General features: G+C 49.9%; 1 protein-coding gene and 1 long non-coding RNA gene across 4 annotated transcripts; one reads left to right on the forward strand and one right to left on the reverse strand.

Moving 5' to 3' along the window:
* Positions 1 to 180: 180 nt before the first annotated feature.
* Positions 181 to 4,922, reverse strand: LOC148133159 (uncharacterized). The gene is made up of 3 exons (XR_015746538.1): positions 3,546 to 4,922; positions 2,609 to 2,810; positions 181 to 1,315 (listed from the first exon to the last, which is right to left on the reverse strand). It is a non-coding gene; the product is annotated as an uncharacterized LOC148133159 (long non-coding RNA).
* A 122-nt stretch (positions 4,923 to 5,044) lies between these two features.
* Positions 5,045 to 16,069, forward strand: NR4A2 (nuclear receptor subfamily 4 group A member 2). 3 transcript variants are annotated; one of them, XM_026674470.2, is made up of 8 exons: positions 5,045 to 5,343; positions 7,154 to 7,275; positions 7,906 to 8,912; positions 10,521 to 10,650; positions 11,330 to 11,418; positions 12,720 to 12,922; positions 13,236 to 13,414; positions 14,526 to 16,069. In XM_026674470.2, the coding sequence occupies exons 3-8, from the start codon at positions 7,908 to 7,910 to the stop codon at positions 14,780 to 14,782; spliced, it is 1,863 nt and encodes a 620-aa protein (XP_026530255.2). In that variant the 5' UTR covers positions 5,045 to 5,343; positions 7,154 to 7,275; positions 7,906 to 7,907; the 3' UTR covers positions 14,783 to 16,069. The 3 variants fall into 3 exon arrangements, with proteins under 3 accessions (XP_026530255.2, XP_026530254.1, XP_087806084.1); XM_026674469.2 differs by having other exon boundaries at positions 5,047 to 5,343; positions 11,330 to 11,493; XM_087949958.1 differs by having other exon boundaries at positions 5,047 to 5,343; positions 8,093 to 8,912; positions 11,330 to 11,493.
* Positions 16,070 to 21,518: the final 5,449 nt, after the last annotated feature.

Here is a 21,518-nt window from a genome sequence, read left to right on the forward strand (position 1 = left end):
TTTTATATATTTTATCACATTCCCTTTTATAAGCTGCAGATTTTATAATATGAAGCTTTGTAATGTAACACGAGAGCCAATTTGGTATAGTGGTTAAGAAGCATCCGGCCAGAAACTGGAGGTGGTGAGTTCTAATTCTGTCTTAAGCAAAAGTCTACTGAGTGACCTTGGACCAGGAAAGAAGGAATAGCAAATCACTTTTGAAAACCTAAGAAAACTGCAGGGACCTTCTCCAGGCAGCCTCTGAGAAATAGACATGATTGGATAGAAGAAGAAAAAAATGCAGTGTTTTAAATTATGCAGGGCACCATCTGGTATTTGACAGAAAATCTGACCACAGAACCCCCCTCTGATTTTTTTAAAGGGAGATTTTAATTTAAAAATAATGCTTATGATATAAGGAAAATATTTCCCACTTAGTGATCTCATGCAAGTAACGACATATCAATTGAGGTATAAACTCAGCAACAAGAATAAAATAATTTTATCCTCTTAACTTTGTTTAATATGATATAAACAAAGAGGGATAACTTTCATTTTGTGAATCAACCTTGAATGTTAATATTTTTTTTACCTCTAATTAATTTTCTAATTTAAACGTGTGCGTACATACATATAGTTATAAAATGACTTTCACTCCTCATTTCCTCCAAATTGTAGAAGCTTATGTTTCAGTATAGCTCTCATCCACATCCACTGCTTCAGTGATGAAAATAACTTCATCCTATGATGTATTATCAAGGAATACATGAAAATTTCTGAATAACTATATCAAAATCAGTACTAGAACAGTACTTTTCAAACAAAATGTCAGTCTGTGTTTGTAAAAATGGTTTTGTAGCAGTGAAGTTAAGATGCCTACATAAATCTATAGTTTCTAAATTCCACAGCCATACTAATTCTTATGTTTGTAGCATCCCTAGGGATTTAGAAAAAATATATAAAGAAATTAAAGAGCCATAATGTCTTATTGCTAGCATTCATGATGTAATATAGAAAAATGACATTATTTCAAGTGCTTGTGTATAAAATATTTTAATAGGATGCCACTTCCTTGAAATAAATAGAAACAGCTGGCCCTCTTAAAGAATACAACTATTTTGGGGCAAATTATACAATACATTATTTTGCACATGCAAATTAAATTGTGGTTAATGGCAAAGGACTCAAAAGACCAACCTTGAATATTGAAGACAGGAGACTACATTCAACAAATTATTGGGAGTGATTATGCATTTACCTTAGAAAATACATCAAGGTTTTACCACTGTTACTTAAAATGTTCTTGGTTATGTTGACTGCAGAGTCCAGCCCCCTATTGACATGATTGGAGAAATGCAATACTAAATTATTCTAATTGGGCAACTTTGGAAGAGCTTTAGACTAATATAAAATATATAAATATATAATATAAATATATAATATAAAGCTGTTTGGTTTTCATTGTTTTATAGTCCATGCTGTCCAAATTAATACTACATTTTTGAGCAAAAATATTTAAAGCCTCAAAAAGAAAATACACTCCATTTGGCCAATTATTAGGACAGGAGACACATTAGGAATGGCCTTGATCCGTGTGTGGGAGTTATTTGGGCCTCAGCAACCTCTCAGATGGGCAACAGAAAACCAGATGACCACAAGATGGCACCAAAGAAAAACTGAAAATCTTATTTGCTGCCACCTAGTGATCCTCCCAATACTGGTATTTGCAGTTAGGCAGAGAAGAACAGCAAACCGCCTGAATCTTGGTAGCTGATGCAGAAATGATACTGGGTGGAGGTATAGGTAGAGTCCCTGGTTTTGTAGCCCTGTTCTTGGTTATGGTGTGTGGGCTGCTAAAATCCGTACCATTTAGCAGAGAGGCAGGCAAGTCAGTGGGTTGACATCTAGTGGTCACCCGTAGTTTTGCAGCCCGGATGTGGGCTCACCTCGCTACAATCCGGAGGTTTCAATGTGCGGGTGGCAAGGGAGAACCGGGGTCACCTTGCCTGCGGATGCCAAGGCCTTCGCTGCTTTTCCTCTCCATCGCTGCAAAGAATCATTTATGCCGGCCTGACTTCCCTTTGCAAAACAGTGATGGTTCAAGCGAGAGAGAAAAAGTTATTTGCGAGCTCCTCTTTTCGGAACCACCTCTCACACCCACGCTTATTCAAGATGATTTTTATTACTACGTGTCACTCCAAACAGAACGACATCCTTTTCTTACACGGGCTTAAACAGCATTAACAAAAGGAGAAGGGAGTTAGCGTTACCCCTTGGTAGCCTCAGCCCAATCTTTCTCTTTGGAGCAACTTCAGTCCCAGAGCTTAAAGGAAGTTCTCAGTCTCGGAAACGCAGCGCCCAGGAAAAGGTTTTAAAAATAAACCCCCCTTGGCTGCTTTTCGAGTTTCCGATTCGCAGAGCCTTAAAATAGCCCGGCCCACTCTCAGGCTGTTGCTTCCCCGTCTTCTCAGCGCAATGGAGCAGGCACCGCCGGGGCAAACTGGGCGCTTCTTGCGATTGCTATTTTCGGAGCATCCCAAGCCTGTTGCGTCAATGGCACCGTCCCCTTGCGTCACGCGCCACCCCGCCCCTCTTCCCCCCCCCTTTCCCTCCTCCCAACTCTCACTTTTTCCTTTTCGTGCGCTTCAGCCCACGGGCGGCGGCGGCGGCGGCGGCTGACGCGGCTGCTCTCATGCTAATGAGCCCGAGCTTTCCTCCTCCCAGCCCTCTGGCAGCCTCTCGACGGGCCAGCAGCCGGAGGAGGAGGAGGAGGAGGACTTAAGGTGGCCGCTCAGGGTTCTTCCCGCCTTCGTTGCCAATCTTTGTCCCTAAAAAAACCAAACCAAAACAAATAAAAACAAACCAACCCAGCCAGCCCCGCCCCTCTATTTATATGATTCCTAAAAATAGCCCGGTGGTGATGGTGGTGGTGGTGGTGGTGGGGAGACAGTTCCCTTCTGGGAGGGAATCCCATTGACTCAAGGCGTTCTTCGAAAGTTCAGGGACATTTTTGGAAGAGACGGAAATCCTAATGGATTGGCTCAATTTACAAAGAGAAGCGCTCCGGAAGGGGAGCCGAGGCAAGCCAAAGAGGCTTGCCCCCAAATAAACTCGGAGATTAAAAGTCTCTCTTGAAGGCTGCGCTTGCTTGGAAACAAGCCCCTGTGCACGTTCGGCGGGGTTTGCTTTGAAACCAACCCGCGCAGGACCTATTACCTTCACGGAACCACTATGGGGAGTGGGGGAGGGCGGGTGTGTGTGTGTGTAGCAGTGCATTCCTAGACCTCTGTGGCGTGCATGCCCCATTAACCCCAACGACGGCTCCATGCCTATGGAGAGTCTCGGTCATCCAGGTCATGGTTGTCCCAAGGGTGCTTTTTGCTTTTTCAAGGGGCAAGCCTTCCATTCCCCACCACCCAGTCAGAGCTGAAGAAGCTTCTTGGGTGAGAAGCGAAACGTCTTCAAAGAAAACAAACAAACCAGAAAGTCCAGTTGCCTCTTGAAAAAAAAAAAAAAAAGCACCTTTGGGACCCAATGACAGCTCTGACTGAACATCTACTCACCTTCTGAAGTTACCTTCCGCGTCCTCGGTTAATCCTTTTGTCCCTTCACCTGCAAGATCTCCAATCGGCGGCCAAAGCAAGTTCGGGTGGGGGTGGGGGCAAATTTTCTCCGTTTAACACGCTGAGGGTGGACACGCGTGGGCGGGGGGGAGGGAAGGGGGACAAGGGCAAAGGCGCGCCTGCCTAAAGCCCCCTAATCCGCAGGCTGTTGGGAAAGGGTCGCGGGAACACGCACCCCCCCCGTTCCTTCCCTCCAGCGCCCGCGGCCGGTCCGTCGATTACCTGCGTGGGCTGCAACGTCCACGCGGGAAACAGAACATAAGGAGGCATCCCAGCGACGTTTCCCACCGAGGCAGCAAAAGGATCCTTGGGGCTTCTCTGCTTTTCCTGCCCATCTACACGGAAGTAACTCCCACTGGTTCCGTCGAGGATTCACCCCAGATCAGAGCGCTCGGAATAGCAGCACTACCTCCCTTGTAAGCGGTTCCTTCTGGGTGGCAGCGATTCTGACCCACGTGCACGCCTTGGACTTTGACCATTAACTTATTTCTTACTCGGCTGCAGAAACGGGACTGTATGCAATTTGGTTGTATGCTTATAAAATAACAAAATACTAATATTTAGAATCTAGTTTATATGTTTGTCCTGAGGGCACGCCGCGGCACACGCACGCACACACACACACACACACAGTCTTTCCCCCTCCAAATATAATAGCACCCGTGGGCGTTTTTTTAAGCAGTTGAAGCGCAACGGGGGGAGAGGGGGAAAGCGGCAGAAGTATGCTTCGGGACGTAAATCGGTTCGGGAACGATTGTGCAACTTGTTGAATGCGTTGTCTCTGCTTTAAAAGGATGGGCTGGGTGCGTCAATACATTCCTGCCTTTTTACCTGTAAAGTGCCTTCTGCAGAGAGGACCGCCGAGATAAGGTGGTACATGGAAGGGACGGGCAAGAAGTCGTAGTTCTAGACAGATGAAAGATAGGTGGACATCCCACGTAAATTGCCCCCGGATGATTGTAACGTTCCTTCTTGAAAGCGAACGTACCTGGAAAACACACACCGGTTCCGCTTGGTGAGAAAGTATAATGTGGAAAAAAAAAGAGGGAGGGGGCAGAGCGCGCGATGGATTGACAGCGCCTAGAGATTCTTGGACCACTTTATGACAACCGGGGGTGGGCGGGAGGGGGGAGAGAAAGGGAGTATTTATTCAGTCTTTGTTTACGGCCTCGGATCTCCGGTTGCACCAGCCCAGACCTGGGAAAGGAGAAGGAAAAGGATGGAGGAGGATCTGGGCAAAAGCTGCGCCAAGGTGAAGGCAAAGCAGTGAGAGCCGTTTCCCACCTTAAAAGCGCCACTCTTGGTGATGTCACGTCGGAAATTTACCAAAGCAAGATCTAGCCAACTGTACCGAGAGATCCAGCCCCTTGACTGGCTGATTGGGCAAGGCGGCACTGACGTGCACTGACGTTTGAAGACTTGGGATGCATTTGGCTGTGCAATACAGAACCCACATAAACAAAGGCACATTGGAGGGAAGGGCCAGTCTGTCCTGCTTTGCTCGCCCCGCGCTTCGCTCGTCCTGTACTTCCCTTCAGGAGCGAAAAGGGAGAGCGTGGGTCCGCGCGCCGGCGGAGGCGAGGGGAAGGCGAAAGGAAAAGCGAGAACGAAGCGAGCGGCGGCGAGAAGCGCCTCTCCGCTTCCTTCCTTCCTTCGCCCGCTCGCCCCGAGAATCCGAACTGCCAACAGTTGCATGAATGAATGAATGAATGAATGAAAGAGACACGCCACCTAACAAGTAAGTGGATCGCGCCGTTGACTGCGACAAGGAGAAATATATTCTGTCTTTGGGCTGGATGATTGCAACCTCCTCCCCCTCCCCCGTCTTCAGGAAAAGTAAAGTAGCCCGGAGATGGGATGGAGTGGGGGGGTGGGTGAGAAGGGTGGGGGGAGGATTGGGACCGGGGAAGATCGCGCTTGCCAGATATAAAATATTAACCCCACCCACCGCCGCCCCGTGCAGGCTTATCCCAAATGCACCTCTTGTGAAAGAGCCTCGCCTAGCGGCCTTCGGATCCGGAGACCTTCCCAACAGCCCACCTCGCAACTTCCATCCCCCCCCCAAAGTGTGGATTTTCCGACAGAAGGCCGGAAGAGGAAACTTTTGAGCGCAGCTCCTGCGCTTGGGTTTTCGGGGCTCAGGGTTTTCGGTTCCAGCCCGTGGAAGAGGTCCGCGGAGGGACTTCAATCGCAGGAAGAAGGCGGGGAGGGGGGGAAGTTGTTGGGCGGAGGATTTGGGTTACTTGGGAACACTTTTGATCTCCGTCAGCGACAAGGTCTGAGCGCAGGCAGGACCAGCGCTCGGTCCTGGAGCCACACGCTCCCTTTTCAAGGTTGATTGCCGGCGGAGGTGGGCAGAACTGCAATAAATGACTCCAGAGCTCGTCGCCTAATAGCGGGGCCGGCCGGCCTACCTGCCTGATGTAGGTGGGAGGCAGGAAAGAAGGAAAACCGGCCTAGCTAGCAGGTTGTAGAGAGTGAGAGGGATTGTTGGCTTCGAGCGGAGTTTGAATGAAGGGGCACCAAGACTTCGGAGTAAGAAGCCAAGAGGAGTCCGCCGAGAGAGGCTAGCTGAGCAGCCCAAGTATGAAACTTCCCAGGGTTGGCTACTTCTCCGCTTGAGAAAGCTGTTCTGGGGAGGGGGGGGGCGGGCGATATCGGAGGGATGCAATCATTGGAAAAGCCCCCGGAAAAAAACGATTTGCGTCAGTTCCGAAGGGGATCCGGAAGAGATGGCAGAAGCGTTCCCTTCTCCCGTTTCAGTCCTAGCTGCCTTACTTTGCCCCGCGCATCCTTCGGGACCCCTCCAGCTCTCCCCGCGCGCAGCTCGGCTTCGCTGCTTTCTCTGTCCCTTTGAATTGCCTTTACGCCTTTGTGCGCGCGCGTGCGAGCGGCTGCCGGCTCTCATTCAAGGCCGTTTCTGCCGCTCTGCGGCCCCCCGCCCCTTTGAAGGTTTGGAAGCCGAAGGTAGTGGCGGAATGTCGAGGGGAAACGGGAGCGTGGGACACCCCCCACTCTTTCTCCTGCCCCCACCTCCGCTCCTCTCCCGTCGCGCTTCTCGTCCTTAGCCCGCGCCACTTGACAGCCCGCTCGCCGTGGGAGAGGAGTGAGCCCAATGGGCATGGCAAACGCGCGTTTGTGAGGCTTGCGGGAGCTGTCGAGTGTAAAAAAGAGTTTGCTGGGAGCGCGCATCTCTGCGGGCAGATGCGTGTGGACAAGCTATTAGGGAGCGAGGGGGGTGGGGTTAGGGGAGATAACTTGAAGGTCTGAATACTTTCGTTGCACCAGGAGGGGGTCTATAGCGAAACGGCAAAGCAAAGGGTTTCTTTTTTCTTTTTCCCCATTTCCATCCAGCGGAAGATAAGCTCTCTGCCTATAGCGGCTTTTGGGAGGCTGTACTCCCAGCTCTCCTAGCCACCTCTGGGCCTGGCAGAAGGAGGCATTTTGTGGCGCCCGCTAGTCCCCGTTACCTCCGCGATCCAGGTGAGGCTGAAAAAAAAAAGTAACCCCTTTCCCTCTCCGCACCTTGCCCGTCTATGTTTTTTCAGGGAGCAACCGGACAGGCTGGAGTCCTCGGCGCCTCGCTCAAGTCTTGGCAACTTGTCTCTCCATTGACTTCCGACGCTGTCTGCCTTCAATTCTCCCGAAAACGCCACTCACGCGGCTGAAGGTGGGTGACGCGGGGTTGACCCTTTCCTCACCTGTCCCCCCACCCTCCCACCCCACCCCCACCCTCTCCGCCCCTCCGTCAACCAGGAAATCAAACTCTCTTCAACGCGGAGAAAGCGGCCTCTTGCCTTTAGCCGGAGTTGGGCTGGCGGAACTCAGGAGAGAAAGAAAGTACATGTGCCCGGGCGGGTGGAGAGGAGGAGGGGGCCGTTGCTGGGCTCCGCTCTCCGCAGCTCTAACGCGGGCAGCAGCTCAGCATCCCATCTAGCCTCCCTTGTCCTTGGCAGCGGGGGCATCGCTTTCTGCTTAGAAGACACCCCCGGTCTCCTCCCCCACCGACGTTGAACAGAGCTCGCTCGCTGCTGTCTCTCCCCTCCCTCTGTTAGAAAGCCCTGCTTGCCCACGGTCCTCCCTTCTCTTCGGCTCGCGTTTTTACCTCCACCGCTTGTGCCACCCTGTCCTCTCTCTCTCTCTCGTCTCCCCGTCCCATTCCCTGGCATCTTCCTCCCCTGCTGGCTCGGCCTCTTGGTGGGGAAGGGTGGGCGGGGGGGCGGGGGCGGGAGGACGAGGAATGGGATTGTTGCCCAGGAAAGCTGAGCCATGCTCTTGTTGTGCCGTGTTTCGTTTGCAGCCATGCCCTGCGTCCAGGCTCAGTACGGGTCCTCGCCACAAGGAGCCAGCCCGGCCACGCAGAGCTACTCGTACCACCACTCGGCGGCTGCCGGGGAATACAGCTCGGACTTCTTAACTCCCGAGTTTGTCAAGTTTAGCATGGACCTGACCAACACTGAAATCACTGCCACCACTTCTCTCCCCAGCTTCAGTACCTTTATGGACAACTACGGCGCCGCTGCCGCCGCCGCCGCGGGTTACGACGTCAAGCCGCCCTGCCTCTACCAAATGCCGTCGCAGCCCCCGCCGCCCCCGCCACCGGCGCCCTCCATCAAGGTCGAGGAGCTGCCCCTGCACGGCCACGGCTACCCGCCGCCGCCGCCCCCCGCCGCCGCCGGCGGGCCCCAGGCGCCTGATGAGCTGGCCGTCTACTACAAACCCTGCGCCTCGCCGCCCACCCCGGCCGCTGGTTTCGCGCCGGGTCAGAGCGTTTGGGACGAGGCCGGGCCGCTGCACGGCTTCCATCACCACCACCACCACCACCACCAGGCTTACGGTGGGACGGCAGGAGGAGCGGCTGGCGGCGGAGGCGGCGGCGTGCATAAGGCAGCCCCGACGGCGGTGCCGCGTCTCTCGCTTTTCTCCTTCAAGCAATCGCCGCCCGGCATGCCGGTGGGCAGCTGCCAGATGCGCTTTGACGGGCCCCTGCATGCCCTACCGCTCAACGGGGAGCCCTCGGCCCACGGGCCTGGCGCCCACCACCACCACCACCATCACCACCACCACCACGACGGGCAGCCTTTCGCTCTGCCCAACCCGATCCGCAAGCAGGCCAGTGCCGCCGCCGCCGTCGGGTTCCCCGGACTGCAGATCGGGCACGCCTCCCAGCTCCTGGATGCCCAGGTGCCTTCGCCGCCTTCGCGGGGCTCGCCCTCCAACGAGGGGCTGTGCGCCGTCTGCGGAGACAACGCCGCCTGCCAGCACTACGGCGTGCGCACCTGCGAGGGCTGCAAAGGCTTCTTTAAGGTGAGCCGAGGCTCGTGCTGCCTCCTGGGCGTGAGTCTCGTGTGTGCGTGTGTGTGTGTATCTGTCTGTCTGTCTCCCCGATGCCAACTGCTATGCCGCTGACCTCCCATCCCTCCGTCCATCTCCTTCACTGTCTCCCTTTATCTTCCAAGTTCCTGCCTCTGCTGAGTAGAAACTAACTCGCTTCTTCAGACTAGGGTCTTGAGGTTGGGCGCGTCGAAGAAAAGAACAGGATCTCTATTTGGGGGTCTAGTCTTAACCCCCTTCCTGCCTCCAGATCTTAGCTGAGTTCAGAATGATCAAGGGGTCTTAGATCAAAATCCACACGTACTTACCGGGTTTTTAGTTCATAGGGAAAGACAAAGCTCGAGAAGAGGGAAGCCAGTGGGGTGTTCATCTTATGAAACGCCATATATTCACCGCCCGTTTGTTAGGCTGTTTCTCACCTAATCCTTTAAAATAGTTCGGACTCCTTGTACTAGATGGGAATATGCCAGTTCACCACAGGGGGATAAAAAGAAACCCTCAGCTTTATTGTTCTGATCTAGATTTGAGGCCTAGCTATTCTTGCTTTATTATGAATAACATTGCATTCCCATGACCCTCCCTCCCCCAAATGACACAGCCCTTCCTTTTACCCACGTTCTCCCTGCCCCTAGATATGGGATGGAGATAAAAGTGGAGCAGAAGAGGAACTGGGCGCTTTAGCGGAGGAATTCCTCTGCATCCTTTTCCGAGCCTTGTGGGGAAAGAAAGGACGTTCGAAGGAACCGGGAATCGCTTTTTTTTTTTTTTTTTATTCCCTCGGAGCTTTGAAGCTCGGAAGAGAAAGTGCCACAATGCCCCCCGGTTCTCTTTCTCTTCCTTTCTCCCTCATACCCCAACCCCACGGCCCAAGAGGCTTTTTAAATGCGCTGGTTTATACTAGGCCTATTATTCCCTAAGCTATTACTTCACAAAAACGACCTGCGATGGAGGACGAGTTGTTGAAGTGTTGCCCTTTTCCTGATCTCCCCAACCTTTCTCTCTGTCAGTTCCAGTCCCACCAGAGGGTGGTGATGGAGGAGGAGGGGGGGCTTGTCCTGTCTCTGTAGGAACTGAGCTGCGCGAGGTGGGTGGGGTGGGGTACGTGTCTTTTTTGCAAATCCATTTGCCTTAGGACTGGTTAGAACAGAGAACTCCGTCTTAGCTAATAAAGTAGACCCGCCATCCCGATGGTCGAATTAAATTGTTTCTCTATTCCCCCACCCCCATCCCACCCGTAACTTCCTCACTGAGTAACCGCATCCTTGAACACAAAAGGGAGTTTAAAAAACAAAAAACAAAAAACCCTCATAGAAATAGCTTGGATTTGAGTCCTTCAGCTTCTAGCAGGCTCCCCAGAGGGTGCTGGGCGAGCCCGCTCCCCAGTTTTTTTTGCGTGTGTTAGTGGACCTGGGAAAGGAGAGACCGCCGGAGCGAGAGAGGAAGAAGAAAAAGGGACCTTCTCAGCCCGCCAAGCGCCTCAAACTCGGACCGCCTTCCGGGGCTCCGCTCCGTTCTCTTCCGCTCCTCCTCACCTCTCCTCCCTCCCCCCCCCCACCCTCTTTCTCTCCCCTGTCTCTGCAGCGCACCGTCCAGAAAAACGCCAAATACGTTTGTTTAGCGAATAAGAACTGCCCCGTGGACAAACGCCGTCGGAACCGGTGCCAGTACTGTCGTTTTCAGAAGTGCCTTGCGGTCGGCATGGTCAAAGAAGGTAGAGCCTGCTGTTGGGGTGGCCACAAGCCTAGGCGGAGCAGGCAGCCTCCCCAGGCGCGGCGAGAGGAGGCGCGGCGAAGTTCCCGCTGAGCTTCCGCGGGCGGGCTTCTTCCAGACCCTCGGGGGTGCCCAGGGCTCCCCTCCCCACTCCCTAGAGCTCCCACGGGCTCATCTTCAGAGCATCAACCCTCGGGGGGAGTGGCAGGAGGCGAAGGCCTGGGCGAACCCGGACTAGACCTAAGCTACCATTTCCTGAGCAAAGAGGCGCTTGCGGGGGTGCCTTAGGTTTAACCTGAAAGGGGTTCCAGGAGCAAGGCAGATTGGGCTTAGGCGAAGCAACGCCAGGAGGGTTTGCTCTCGGACCTGTTTTTTTCTAACCTCGTTTCTGAAAAGCCAGCCTCGTGTTTGGAGCCAGACCTCCTCGAAACTGAGCTCCGTAGGAGCCAAAGGAAGTCCGGAAAAATAGTACACGATTAAGCAGCCCCCAATTCTCCTTGGAAACCTTTTCTCTGGGCTGATAGATTCAGCCACGAAGTTTTGACCCCCAGTAGAAAAGTGGGACGTTCAATGTTGTGGGTGGTGGGTGGGAAGGGTGCATATTTCCTTCTTCTTCTCCTCCGCCTGGCCGGGCGACCGGCGGGCCCGTTCTCTGAGTGGGGGCGTCTTGTCTTTTTCAGTGGTTCGCACAGACAGCTTAAAAGGCCGAAGGGGTCGTTTGCCCTCCAAACCGAAGAGCCCCCAGGAACCTCCTCCCCCTTCGCCCCCGGTGAGTCTGATCAGTGCCCTGGTGAGAGCTCATGTCGACTCCAACCCGGCTATGACCAGCCTGGACTATTCCAGGGTAAGCTGGAGACAATATTTGCCTACGGGGGTCCCCCTCGCGGGCCACCAAATGACATCCGCTTAGTCCTCCCGAGGAAGGGTCGTTTCTCCCTTCCACACCACCCATTTGATGTGATTGCGCAGACACCTCCAAGGGGTTGGTGTCCCAGAGGGCTCGGAGAATCCCTGGGCGAGAATTGGGTGTGGATGTGTATGCACGTGTGCCTGCTGAAGCGGGGAAGGGGAAGCAGATGCAGATTGCAACTCTGTCTCTCTCCCTATATACACACTTCTCTGTGGGCTGTGGGCTACGTTTGCAAATAGCGTTTCCTGCTACTTAAATGTATATAGGATTGTTTTGTTCCATACTAGAAGTTATTTCCCCCTGCCAGTAATTGAAGCAATGCTTAAGTTTGAAAAGAAGATGTTCCCCATTCAGACGTGTTTGGGAAATGAAAGCCCTTTGAGAAAGATTAAACTCCGGGCAGGACACTCCCAAAGGAGATGGCCAGAGCACCTGCCTCCTGGAAACTAACCTTCAGCTCCTTATTACAAGGATGTGGGTTTGGTTTTTACCCCCCCTCTCTTCTGCCTTATGGGACACACACCATAGGAATCAAGTAAGGAGAGAAAGTCACCTCTTTTGCAAGGCTCCCTGTTGCTCCCTTTTCAAGGCTCAGTTGCTCCCTTCTGACAGTAGAACCACATGCGAAGGTACATTTTTAATCCATAAGAAATGAAATATGATAGAGAGCCATGATAGGCGTTTGTGCTGAATGCGTTTCACATGTTTGTATCGTGTGTATGGATGGATGGGCAGATTTCCCTCCCCCTTATTTCATTAGCACATTTTCCCATTCCCCCACCCCACCCCACCCCCAAATTGACTTTCCAGAAGCTAAGCCAAACCCTGGAATTTTTGTTTCGGGGGGCGGGGTGTGTGTCTTTCTAGAGTGTTTAAAGTTGGCCCTTCCTCTTGGCCACAGCCATTTCAACTCTCCGGAGTGGCCATCCCTCCTAGCGCCACCCTAATTGAATTAATTGCCATGGGATATCTAATTTCTTCACTGGCCAGAGCAGAGGTTTAATTGTTATAAAAACTTGGCTCCCCTCCTCGGAAATGGGGTTAGCAATTTCACGGGCTGTAGATTTCAGAGAGCCTCATTAAATTGCTGGGGTCTTTCTCTTACTTCCCTCCCGCTTCCCTCTCTCCCCTCTCCCATCTTCCTTGCTGTGGAATCCCAGTTCCAAGCAAACCCAGATTATCAGATGACCGGCGATGACACGCAGCACATCCAGCAGTTTTATGACCTCTTAACTGGTTCCATGGATATTATCCGGGGCTGGGCAGAAAAAATCCCCAGCTTCACTGACCTTCCCAAACAAGACCAAGATCTGCTGTTTGAATCTGCCTTCCTGGAGCTTTTCGTCCTGCGGCTAGCCTACAGGTAAGTAGGAAGTGCTCTCTCTCTCTCTCCAAGTTGAAGGTCACCTGCCAAGTGTACACTTGGATGTGCAGGCCTGTGGGGTACATGTGTCCATATGTGCACACCCAAACACATCACCCTTGCGATCCTTGTGATGAGCAAACCTGCGCCGTTCAAGGTCCGCTGAGCTGCGTTTTTATTAACTCCTCAGTAATTAGGTCCCTCTTAAGCCTTCCATTTATTGCTTGGTGAATAATTAGTTGTTTGCCTTCCTCTATTCCGCCCCCCCTCCCCTTTTCTGGCTGCCCTGTAAATCCCCCCCTACCCTCTGCAGGTCAAACCCCGTGGAAGGGAAGCTCATTTTTTGCAACGGCGTGGTCCTGCACCGCCTACAATGTGTCCGTGGGTTCGGGGAATGGATCGATTCCATTGTGGAGTTCTCTTCCAGCCTGCAGAATATGAACATCGATATCTCTGCCTTCTCCTGCATCGCTGCCCTAGCCATGGTGACAGGTGAGAGACCCAGCTTCTGGCTCTTCCTCTTTATTCTGATCACCCAGGGGTGTTTTATTTCAGGTTAAGGGATCTGGAATAAGTAACCAGTTTCTCCATCTTGGAGATGAGTATAGATTATTATTATTATTATTATTATTATTATTATTATTATTATTATTATTATTATTATTATTATTATTATTATTATTATTTATTATTATTATTGGAATTTTAGTCTTTCTGGCAAGCAGGAAATCTCTGCCCCATGCCCCTGTTTCAACTTGCCAGGGCAGATGAGAGTTCTCAGTTGGAAAAGATGCCCATTCTTCCAATATAGAGTTAAAATCCACAATAGCCACCCTCCTTGCCCTTGTTTCACTTTAGAACTTCTGTACGGCATTTTGGGTTTCCTCGCTTCTTTTTTCCATCAACTCGTGGCTTTTATTCTGGATTACGTAAACTTATTTCTTTAACCTTCCTATGCTCCTGTTTAAAGTAAACTAGAGTTTACCATTATGTCCCCAAGGAGTATGAAGTAATCCAGAGTAATTGCCCTTTTGTACAATCCATGCATTGGCAATAGGGAATAGAAGGCACAAATCAAGATATATGCATGAAGACATGTTTATGTTCACATGACACACTGAATCACAAAGTAGCCAATCATATTTTATGTTGATATGGTGGGCATCCAACCCCTGTGATTAACTGAAGGTTCAGCATGCCTGCCAATCCAAGGTATTGGGTTAATTGATCCAACCACGGAGGGGCTCTTATGAACAGAGGCTTTATGAGAGAGCATTCATGTTTGAATTGCTATAATACAGATAGTTCTGTTGCACACTAGAAGCTCAAGAGGCCTGACTCAAATGGAGGGGGTTGCAACCTGAGCCACAACTATAATTTCACAATGCTAATTTGTAGCTGCATGAAAGGAAGTCCACTGAGTTCCGAAACTTCAGTTTATTCCAAACTATGTTGTTTAGCATTGGGACTTTAAGGAGTAAGGGGTAGTTAAAGCAGGGGAAGGGTCTCCCAATGCCTAATTTGTACTCTCCTGTTGAACTACCCCTCCCTCAACCACCCCCTAGAGCTGGGTCTAAATCAGCACCTTCTTGTCCTTTTGCAGAGAGGCATGGCCTGAAGGAGCCCAAGCGGGTGGAAGAACTACAGAACAAGATTGTCAATTGCCTCAAGGACCATGTGACTTTCAACAACGGTGGCCTGAACAGGCCAAATTACTTGTCCAAACTCCTGGGCAAGCTCCCGGAACTGCGGACCCTCTGCACGCAAGGCCTGCAGCGTATTTTCTACCTGAAACTGGAAGATTTGGTGCCGCCACCAGCAATAATTGACAAACTTTTCTTGGACACTTTACCTTTTTAGAAACAAGGACAGAGAAAGGGAGAAAGAGAAAAAAAAAGTGTAAGGGGATGGTGGGGGTGGGGAAACCTAGAAAGAAAGAAAGAAAGACAATGCTGCTGTGTTCTCAGAGTTGAAGAACTTTCGAAGCCTCGAAGGTGGTGGTGGTGGGGGGAATGCAAGCAAGCAAGCAAGGAGATCGAAGCCCAGGAGAAAAGCAAGAGCCCCCTGTTTCCCTCTCCATAAGGAAGGAGCATCTCTGGCTGCTGCATGCTCCCACCCCTCCAGACTGTGGCTTAGCTTGTCCTGCAGAACAGTGACTGAAAACTGGGGGCTGTGGCCATGCTGAATTCCGTTCCTTGGACCACACACAGATTCCCATGGTACCAGCTTTTTATTCTTGCCAAAACAAACAAACAACCCCCAGAAAACTAAAGTCTCTTTCGCTCCCATCCACTCCCTTTCCCCCAAAGCAAAAAAAAAAAAACACGACACACAGGTTTTTAAAAAAAAGAAAAGAAAAAAAGAGTTCATTACTCTGATTGTCAGGATGGCTGTGACCAAGGACTGTAAGTTAGGAAGCTGAGTCTTGCTCAGGCTTTAGCTGCTGCTGCTGCTGTTACTGGCAAGAGTATTTCAAAATGACCCACTCAATCTCCCCCTTCCCTCCTTCCTTAAGACTTTTAAAAGTGTTTTCTGCTGTAAAGGGAAAGCTGTAATATATTAGAAGATGAAATTAAGGGTGCGGGAGGGAGAGGGTGCAGCATGAATCGACAGAAGGCAAAGGATTGTACACTTATCAGATGCAGTTTGGCCTTTTCTTTCTAAAAATACAGAGCAAAACTATTCTGTGCCTATTTATGAATAAGCTATTCAAACCACTATAAAATTAGAGAAAGAGAGAGAGAGAGAAAAAAGAGACTAAATCAAAGGGATTTGAACAAAAAGATTTGATTATTTAAGATTTAAATCAAAAGAAAGTCTGATGATTCTAGGAAGGCAATGTTATTATAGGCACTTGCTATTTCAGTAATGTCTATATTCTATAAATAGTTATTTCAGACACTATGTAGTCTGCTAGATTTTATAAAGATTGGTAGTTCTCTAAGAAGCTTCAAACTTTTTTTTTCTCAGTTGTAAAATAGGTGGGCACAGGTGTTACACAAATACAACAGACTCCCTACCCACATCCATTTCTGGAAAATCTTCCGAAAAGGGACCCATATTCCCGTGTTTGTAAACACCGTTTGGCATTCCTTGTTTGTAAGTGTCGTATGTATTGTTGATGCTGATTAAAAAGAAAACAGTTTATATCTTGATCATTTTGTTGTCTGAGGAGAAACCAGTCTTGCATGCACAAGCTTTTTTGACTATTTCCAGAGTGTTTCTCTCATATATAGATCTCCCTGGAAATTATTGAGCACTTTGTCTTTTTATTTCAAGTTTCTTTTGTTGAGGGAGGGAGTTGTTTTTTTAATGCCTAAAATTGTTAATATATTATTTTACGTATCAATACCATGTTTTTTAATGCCATATTATGTAGTATATCTATTTTTCTTTGTATATTTCCAGTATGGCATATTTTGAAATCACTGCCTCTTCCCTTTCCTCTCTCCCATTCTACCCACCCCACAATTTCTCCATGTGGTGTATATGACAGTTAGAAGCTGACCCTTTCTCCCAAACCCTTTCTTGGAGAAAGATAATTTTAATGTTTACAGCAAATAAATCCATGTCAACGAACAGAATCCCGTCTTTTTTCTCTTTAGGAAAAAAAAAAAAAGTCCCAGAAGCCTCCCATGATAGATAGTTACATTACGGATGAGGATGGTGGTGATGATTCATAGCACTGAAACAGCAGGTTAAAGAAGTGCTATATGTATGGTGGCTTTTCTGACCTGGGAAAAGGAATTTGCTGTTTTAAGTGGCAAAAGGAGGCAAAGCTTAAGATGTAGAGTTTACTTTCTTTTTCTAGCTTCAATACCATGTAGTGTCTGTTGTTTCTACTATTTTAGCCTTCCTTTGAAATTTCTGGGAACCTAAGTTAAATGCAGAAATATTTGCCTTATCTGGCTCTAAAAATTTAAATAGGTCCTACAATGCATTCTAAAGGAATTAGCTTTTGTGAGTAATCTTTGCATTAGTCTCTGATTCTGAATGAGTTTGTTCTACACCAAATAGAGTAGCAAGTGGCAAGTTGTAGCAAAAAAGAAAAGAAAAGAAATGGGGTAGAAAGAGGCTGGAATAAGTTAAGGTATTTGGAACTGGAGCATTCATGTCCATTGCTGAAATTTAAATAGGCTAAATTGGATGAAATTGATCTTAACAGTGTGCATGCATGTGTGTGGACACCATAAACCTGTGGCATGTTTAGTGGAAAGCAAGTTCCACAGAGTTTAAAGAATCTGAGAATCTAACTGCAAAAGGCTGCAGTCTTAATTTATTTACAATGAAATGCTAAGGATACAACTCAAATACATTCCTGTTGAATTCACAGGGTTCTTTTCCAGAGAAGCATGTGGTTACATTCCTAAATCGTTTACTAATGTAAATGTAATTTGAATTCAGTGCGATTTCAGTACATTTCGGCAGAATTAGGTTTGGGCTGTTAAGATTTGGACAGGAAATTAATACTTCTGTACTTCACGTGGAAGAAAATTGGTTTATTTCAATGGAGTTTTCTTCAGACTAGGTATATTTAGGTTTGGGCTGATGGAAATCCAGTGTTGAACCTTCCCCAATAAGGTTTAGGAAGTGGAAGTCAAGCAATCCTAAAGTTAAGGCTGTACATGCTGTGGATTCATCTGGGAGTGTGCATCTTATTGTACTTGAATACAATACTTTCATTCCTTTTGAAATAATTTATGGATTTTGTTAGCATAGTAGGATTTTTAATATATATTTGAGAAAAAAAGCAACATTAAATGTGTAAGCAAGGAAACGGTATCTTTGGATCTCCTTCCGATTCATTAAACTTCAAACTCAATTTATTTCAAACCAAAATATATAGCCGGATGCGGGACACAGCTAAGAAAACTTGATAGGAGGATCCGTGTTTTAGATACAAACACATTTGCGAGGCTTTTTTTAAATAAAGAAATAAATATAATTAATATGTTTTCGGGTGGGGGTAGCAAAGTTAATATTCCCATTATTATTATTATTTAATTGCAGGGGGGCGGGAGAAATTTCTCATATTCACACAACTCTTTTGCTGTGTGGCTGTTTTGAATCGGGAGTCAGAAGTCGTAGCTATCGTAGTTTTACATTTTCTCCCCGTTCTCCCGTGCGGCTGGGGAAGGCGGGGGTGAGGGGGCGGCTAAAACGAGACACCTGATTGTTGGAATCAAGGAAAGATGAGGCTCATCCAAGATAAATAATGATAACCATAACAATAACAATTCTTGTCCGAGGAGGGAATCCGTCGGATCCCTAATCTTAGATTGATGCGTCGCACGCAGGAGGCAGGTCGGGGGGAAGCAGCTGGTTTTCCAGGGAAGAAAGGTTCCTAAGGTTGCGCAGCTGGCGCGAGCCTGACCGGGCGTGGGCCCCGGGGATTTGAGCGGGGCTTAGTCTTAAGAAACGGGGGGAGAAGGAGCGCGCGGCCTGCCACGCTCGAGCGGTCCTCAGAGCCGGCGCCCTTCACTCTTCTTTCCAGATTGGCTCTTTCGGCGGCCCTGACGGACCGTCGCGAAGGTGAGGCCTCTTTTCCGGCGTAACTCGAGCTCAGAAACGATGCGGGGCTAGGAGACGGCCACGTTTAGATCTGGCAGAAGGGCCGGGGGTGGGGATGGTGCTAACTCAGCCTTGGGTTGGAATCATGTTTTTTTTTTTGGGGGGGTCAACGTTCCCCAGAGATTTCACCCACCCACTCCCACCCCACCCCGTCGAGTCCACAACCTGAGCTTGTGACTCTACAAGGGTCACGCGTGCAGCAGTTTGCCTTTCGGACCGTCCCGTTTTTTATTTAATTTCATTTTATTTTTCGAGGCAAAGGAAATGATACAAGTTGGGAGAAACAGGTAGCGAGGGGGTTCTCAGGGCTCTCCGGAAGACCTTTTCTTAGACCAGAAGCGAGGAATCTCCTCAGGCAGAGAAGCCTGAGGGAATTCGGAGGACAAGCCTCGGGGTAGGGGGATGGGGGGGTTGAAAGTTTCCCGCCCGAAAAGTAGCGGTTCCTTCACAGAAAGCGCGCCCAGCGTAAGGCGGCTCGACGCTGCGCTCTCTTTTCCCGCCCATTTGCAGGCAGGAGGCTCAGGCGCAACGGCTGCTTCAGGCAGGACGGGCACCACCGTCCCCCCCACACACCCTCCGTGCCCCTCCGCCAGCCTAGCCCGGCTGTTATAACGGGAGTCGAAAGGGGAGGTTGTCGTCCCCCCGCTTTTCTCGAGGCGTTTAGGTTGTGTGAGTGTGTGTGTCTGTGTGAATTCCAGCGACGCCTCGCTGATAATCGTGGGGAGGGAGGGAGGGAGCGAGCGAGCGGTAGCTCCTCTGGATGGGCGACTGCGGGGCGCGCCGCGGAGAAAGCCTGCGATGGAATCTGCGTTCCTCCGCGGCTGAATTTTCTAGGCATTACTTTCAGCGGAGGTGGAGGTTTTCATCTGGCGCGGGGGGAGTTTAACCAGAAATAAAGCAAAGCCGCCTCTCCGCTGAGAGAATTAAGGAGAGAGGCGAGGTGGGGGGTAAGGGAGGGGACGGACGAGCGGAGAGGCGGCTTTTCCCCCAGTCGCCCCGCCATTGGGGCGCTTCCATTCCTCCCAACCTTCCCGCCTCCGAGAGCTCTTGGGGCGCTTTAGGACCTCGGAAAGCTTTTCCTGTGCCGCCGCTGGAGGGGAAGCCTCTGCTGAGGGTCCCTTTGGACTTCGGCTGGCTTGTTTTCGGCGCGAGGATTGGGGACGCAGCGAGAGGGCTCGGCTTGTATTTATGGGCGCGGTTTAAAGGGCGCGTTTGAGCGCAAGCCAGACTCTCAGCGGCTGGAAATACACAGGCCGTGCTCGCCGTCGCGGGCGTCCCTGCTTAGCGCCTTCTTGAGACAATTGGGGAAGTGGCGGCGCTGGGGAGGCTTCCACGGAGTCCTCGGTAGACGTCGAAATAGCCCCGATTGCGGGACTTAACGCGGGGAAAGCGACTCCCGGAGAGGGAATTAGAGGTCCATTCATTCGAATGCGACGCCTTGGGGAAACGTGGCGCCCAATAACATGAATGGGGCTACCTAAGGGAAAGGAAACTGGCTCTCGAACTCGAGCAAGAATATTTGGGGAGAAGGTGACTGGAGTGGCCTGTAGCTGGCGCATCGCTGATATCTCGGGTATATCTCAATAGGAGAGAAAGCGACGTGCTGTGGTTAGCTCCTTCCTGAGTCACTTGCCCTTGGCCATCAGTTCGCTCCCCCCCGCCCAAGCAAGCAAGAGGGAAGTTCCTGTTGACGGCCAGGAGCGAAAGGAGGTCGGAGGAACTTTGCTCCTTTCGAGGGATGCCCGGTTTTGCAACTGGCAGCCTAGGTTGCCCTACCTGTTACGCTACTTTAGCGTTGCCCAACCCTTCTTTGCAGTTCCCAAGCGGGGACTCTCCACCCCCTGCGAACCTGCAGGGTGGCCCGTCGCATCTCAGGTGGGCTGATCGGCAGGATGCTTGCAAGACGCTAGGCCGGACCTAGCTCGCCCCCTCCTCTTTCTTCCACCGTAACGAAAGACACGCCCCGGGGATTCTGCGAAAGGACCGGATGCACCTTAAATATTACGGTCCCGTAGGTTAAGTCCGTTTCCTCCACTTGCCTCCTTAGGCTTTTTTTTTTTTTTTGAAAAATATTTCACTGCTGAGGCATTAACAGGATTGAGGTGGCCGGAATGCAAAATGCGATTCGACGTCGGAGTTTTACTGATTTGAAAATTATTTCAACCCGCGAAATCCTGGGCTGATTTCTGCCTCCTCCGATGGTCTTCTCTTACCTGCTTTCATAGCACCTGTTCTGCGTTTTGTAGGCTTAGCCAATCCGTTGCTCCGTGCCGTGAAGGTTATCCCATCACTGGGGAATTCAGCTTGGTTGCATGGTACGAAGGCTCCAAATCCGATGCCCATTTTAACTGGGTTGTATGCTTCTGTTGAATTCAATGGGATTGACTTCGGGAGTGATGTTGGTAATTCATAGATTTGTAATGTAAACGAATCAGTGCCAGTGCCCTTTCTGGGTATCTGCTCAAATGTAAATCATCTGATTTCACTGGCAGATATTCTCAGATAAGGGAGAATAGCTCTGCAACCTGAAAGCCGACCATTTCAACTGCAAGGATACCCCAAACACTTGCTTTCTCGACAACATTTTTCTTCATCCGTGATTCATCTTTCCCTCTATTATTCTAGGCAGACAAATATCCCCTCCCCTGCTTCCAAGTTGGTATACATCGACCTAAAAATCTTGAGGCTAGGTTTGTCCTAGCTGATGAAATCAGGAGTAAAATATATTGATAATAATTCACTTCAGCGTCCCCTCGCATCATTTTATATTTCGCAAATCACCAGGCTGCTGCAAGAGCGCAAGGCAGCGATTTCCAGAAGATGGTCCACAATGAGTTTCAAAACCGCTGAACTGAAGGTCCAATCTGCAACCTCCCAGCCCTTCACAGTTCATGTCGAAGATATTTATTTGCAAGCCAAGCTCGGCAACTCGAAGCCCTTCAGCAATCCAGACAGACTTATCTCATTTTTTTTTAAACAGAAGAAATCCTAATACCTCATTACCAACCTGAAAGGTAAAACTAAT

Source organism: Notechis scutatus, chromosome 1 (genome assembly GCF_049901735.1).
Source record: "Notechis scutatus isolate UNSWTSFEM ecotype Mainland chromosome 1, rNotScu1.2, whole genome shotgun sequence".
Lineage (NCBI taxonomy): Eukaryota > Metazoa > Chordata > Lepidosauria > Squamata > Elapidae > Notechis > Notechis scutatus.

Coding starts and splice junctions, on each gene's coding strand:
- NR4A2 (XM_026674469.2), top strand. CDS start 7,908: ATGCCCTGCGTCCAGGCTCAGTACGGGTCCTCGCCACAAGGAGCCAGC. Junction 12,923..13,235: donor GTCCTGCGGCTAGCCTACAG/GTAAGTAGGAAG, acceptor TACCCTCTGCAG/GTCAAACCCCGTGGAAGGGA. Junction 13,415..14,525: donor TGCCCTAGCCATGGTGACAG/GTGAGAGACCCA, acceptor GTCCTTTTGCAG/AGAGGCATGGCCTGAAGGAG.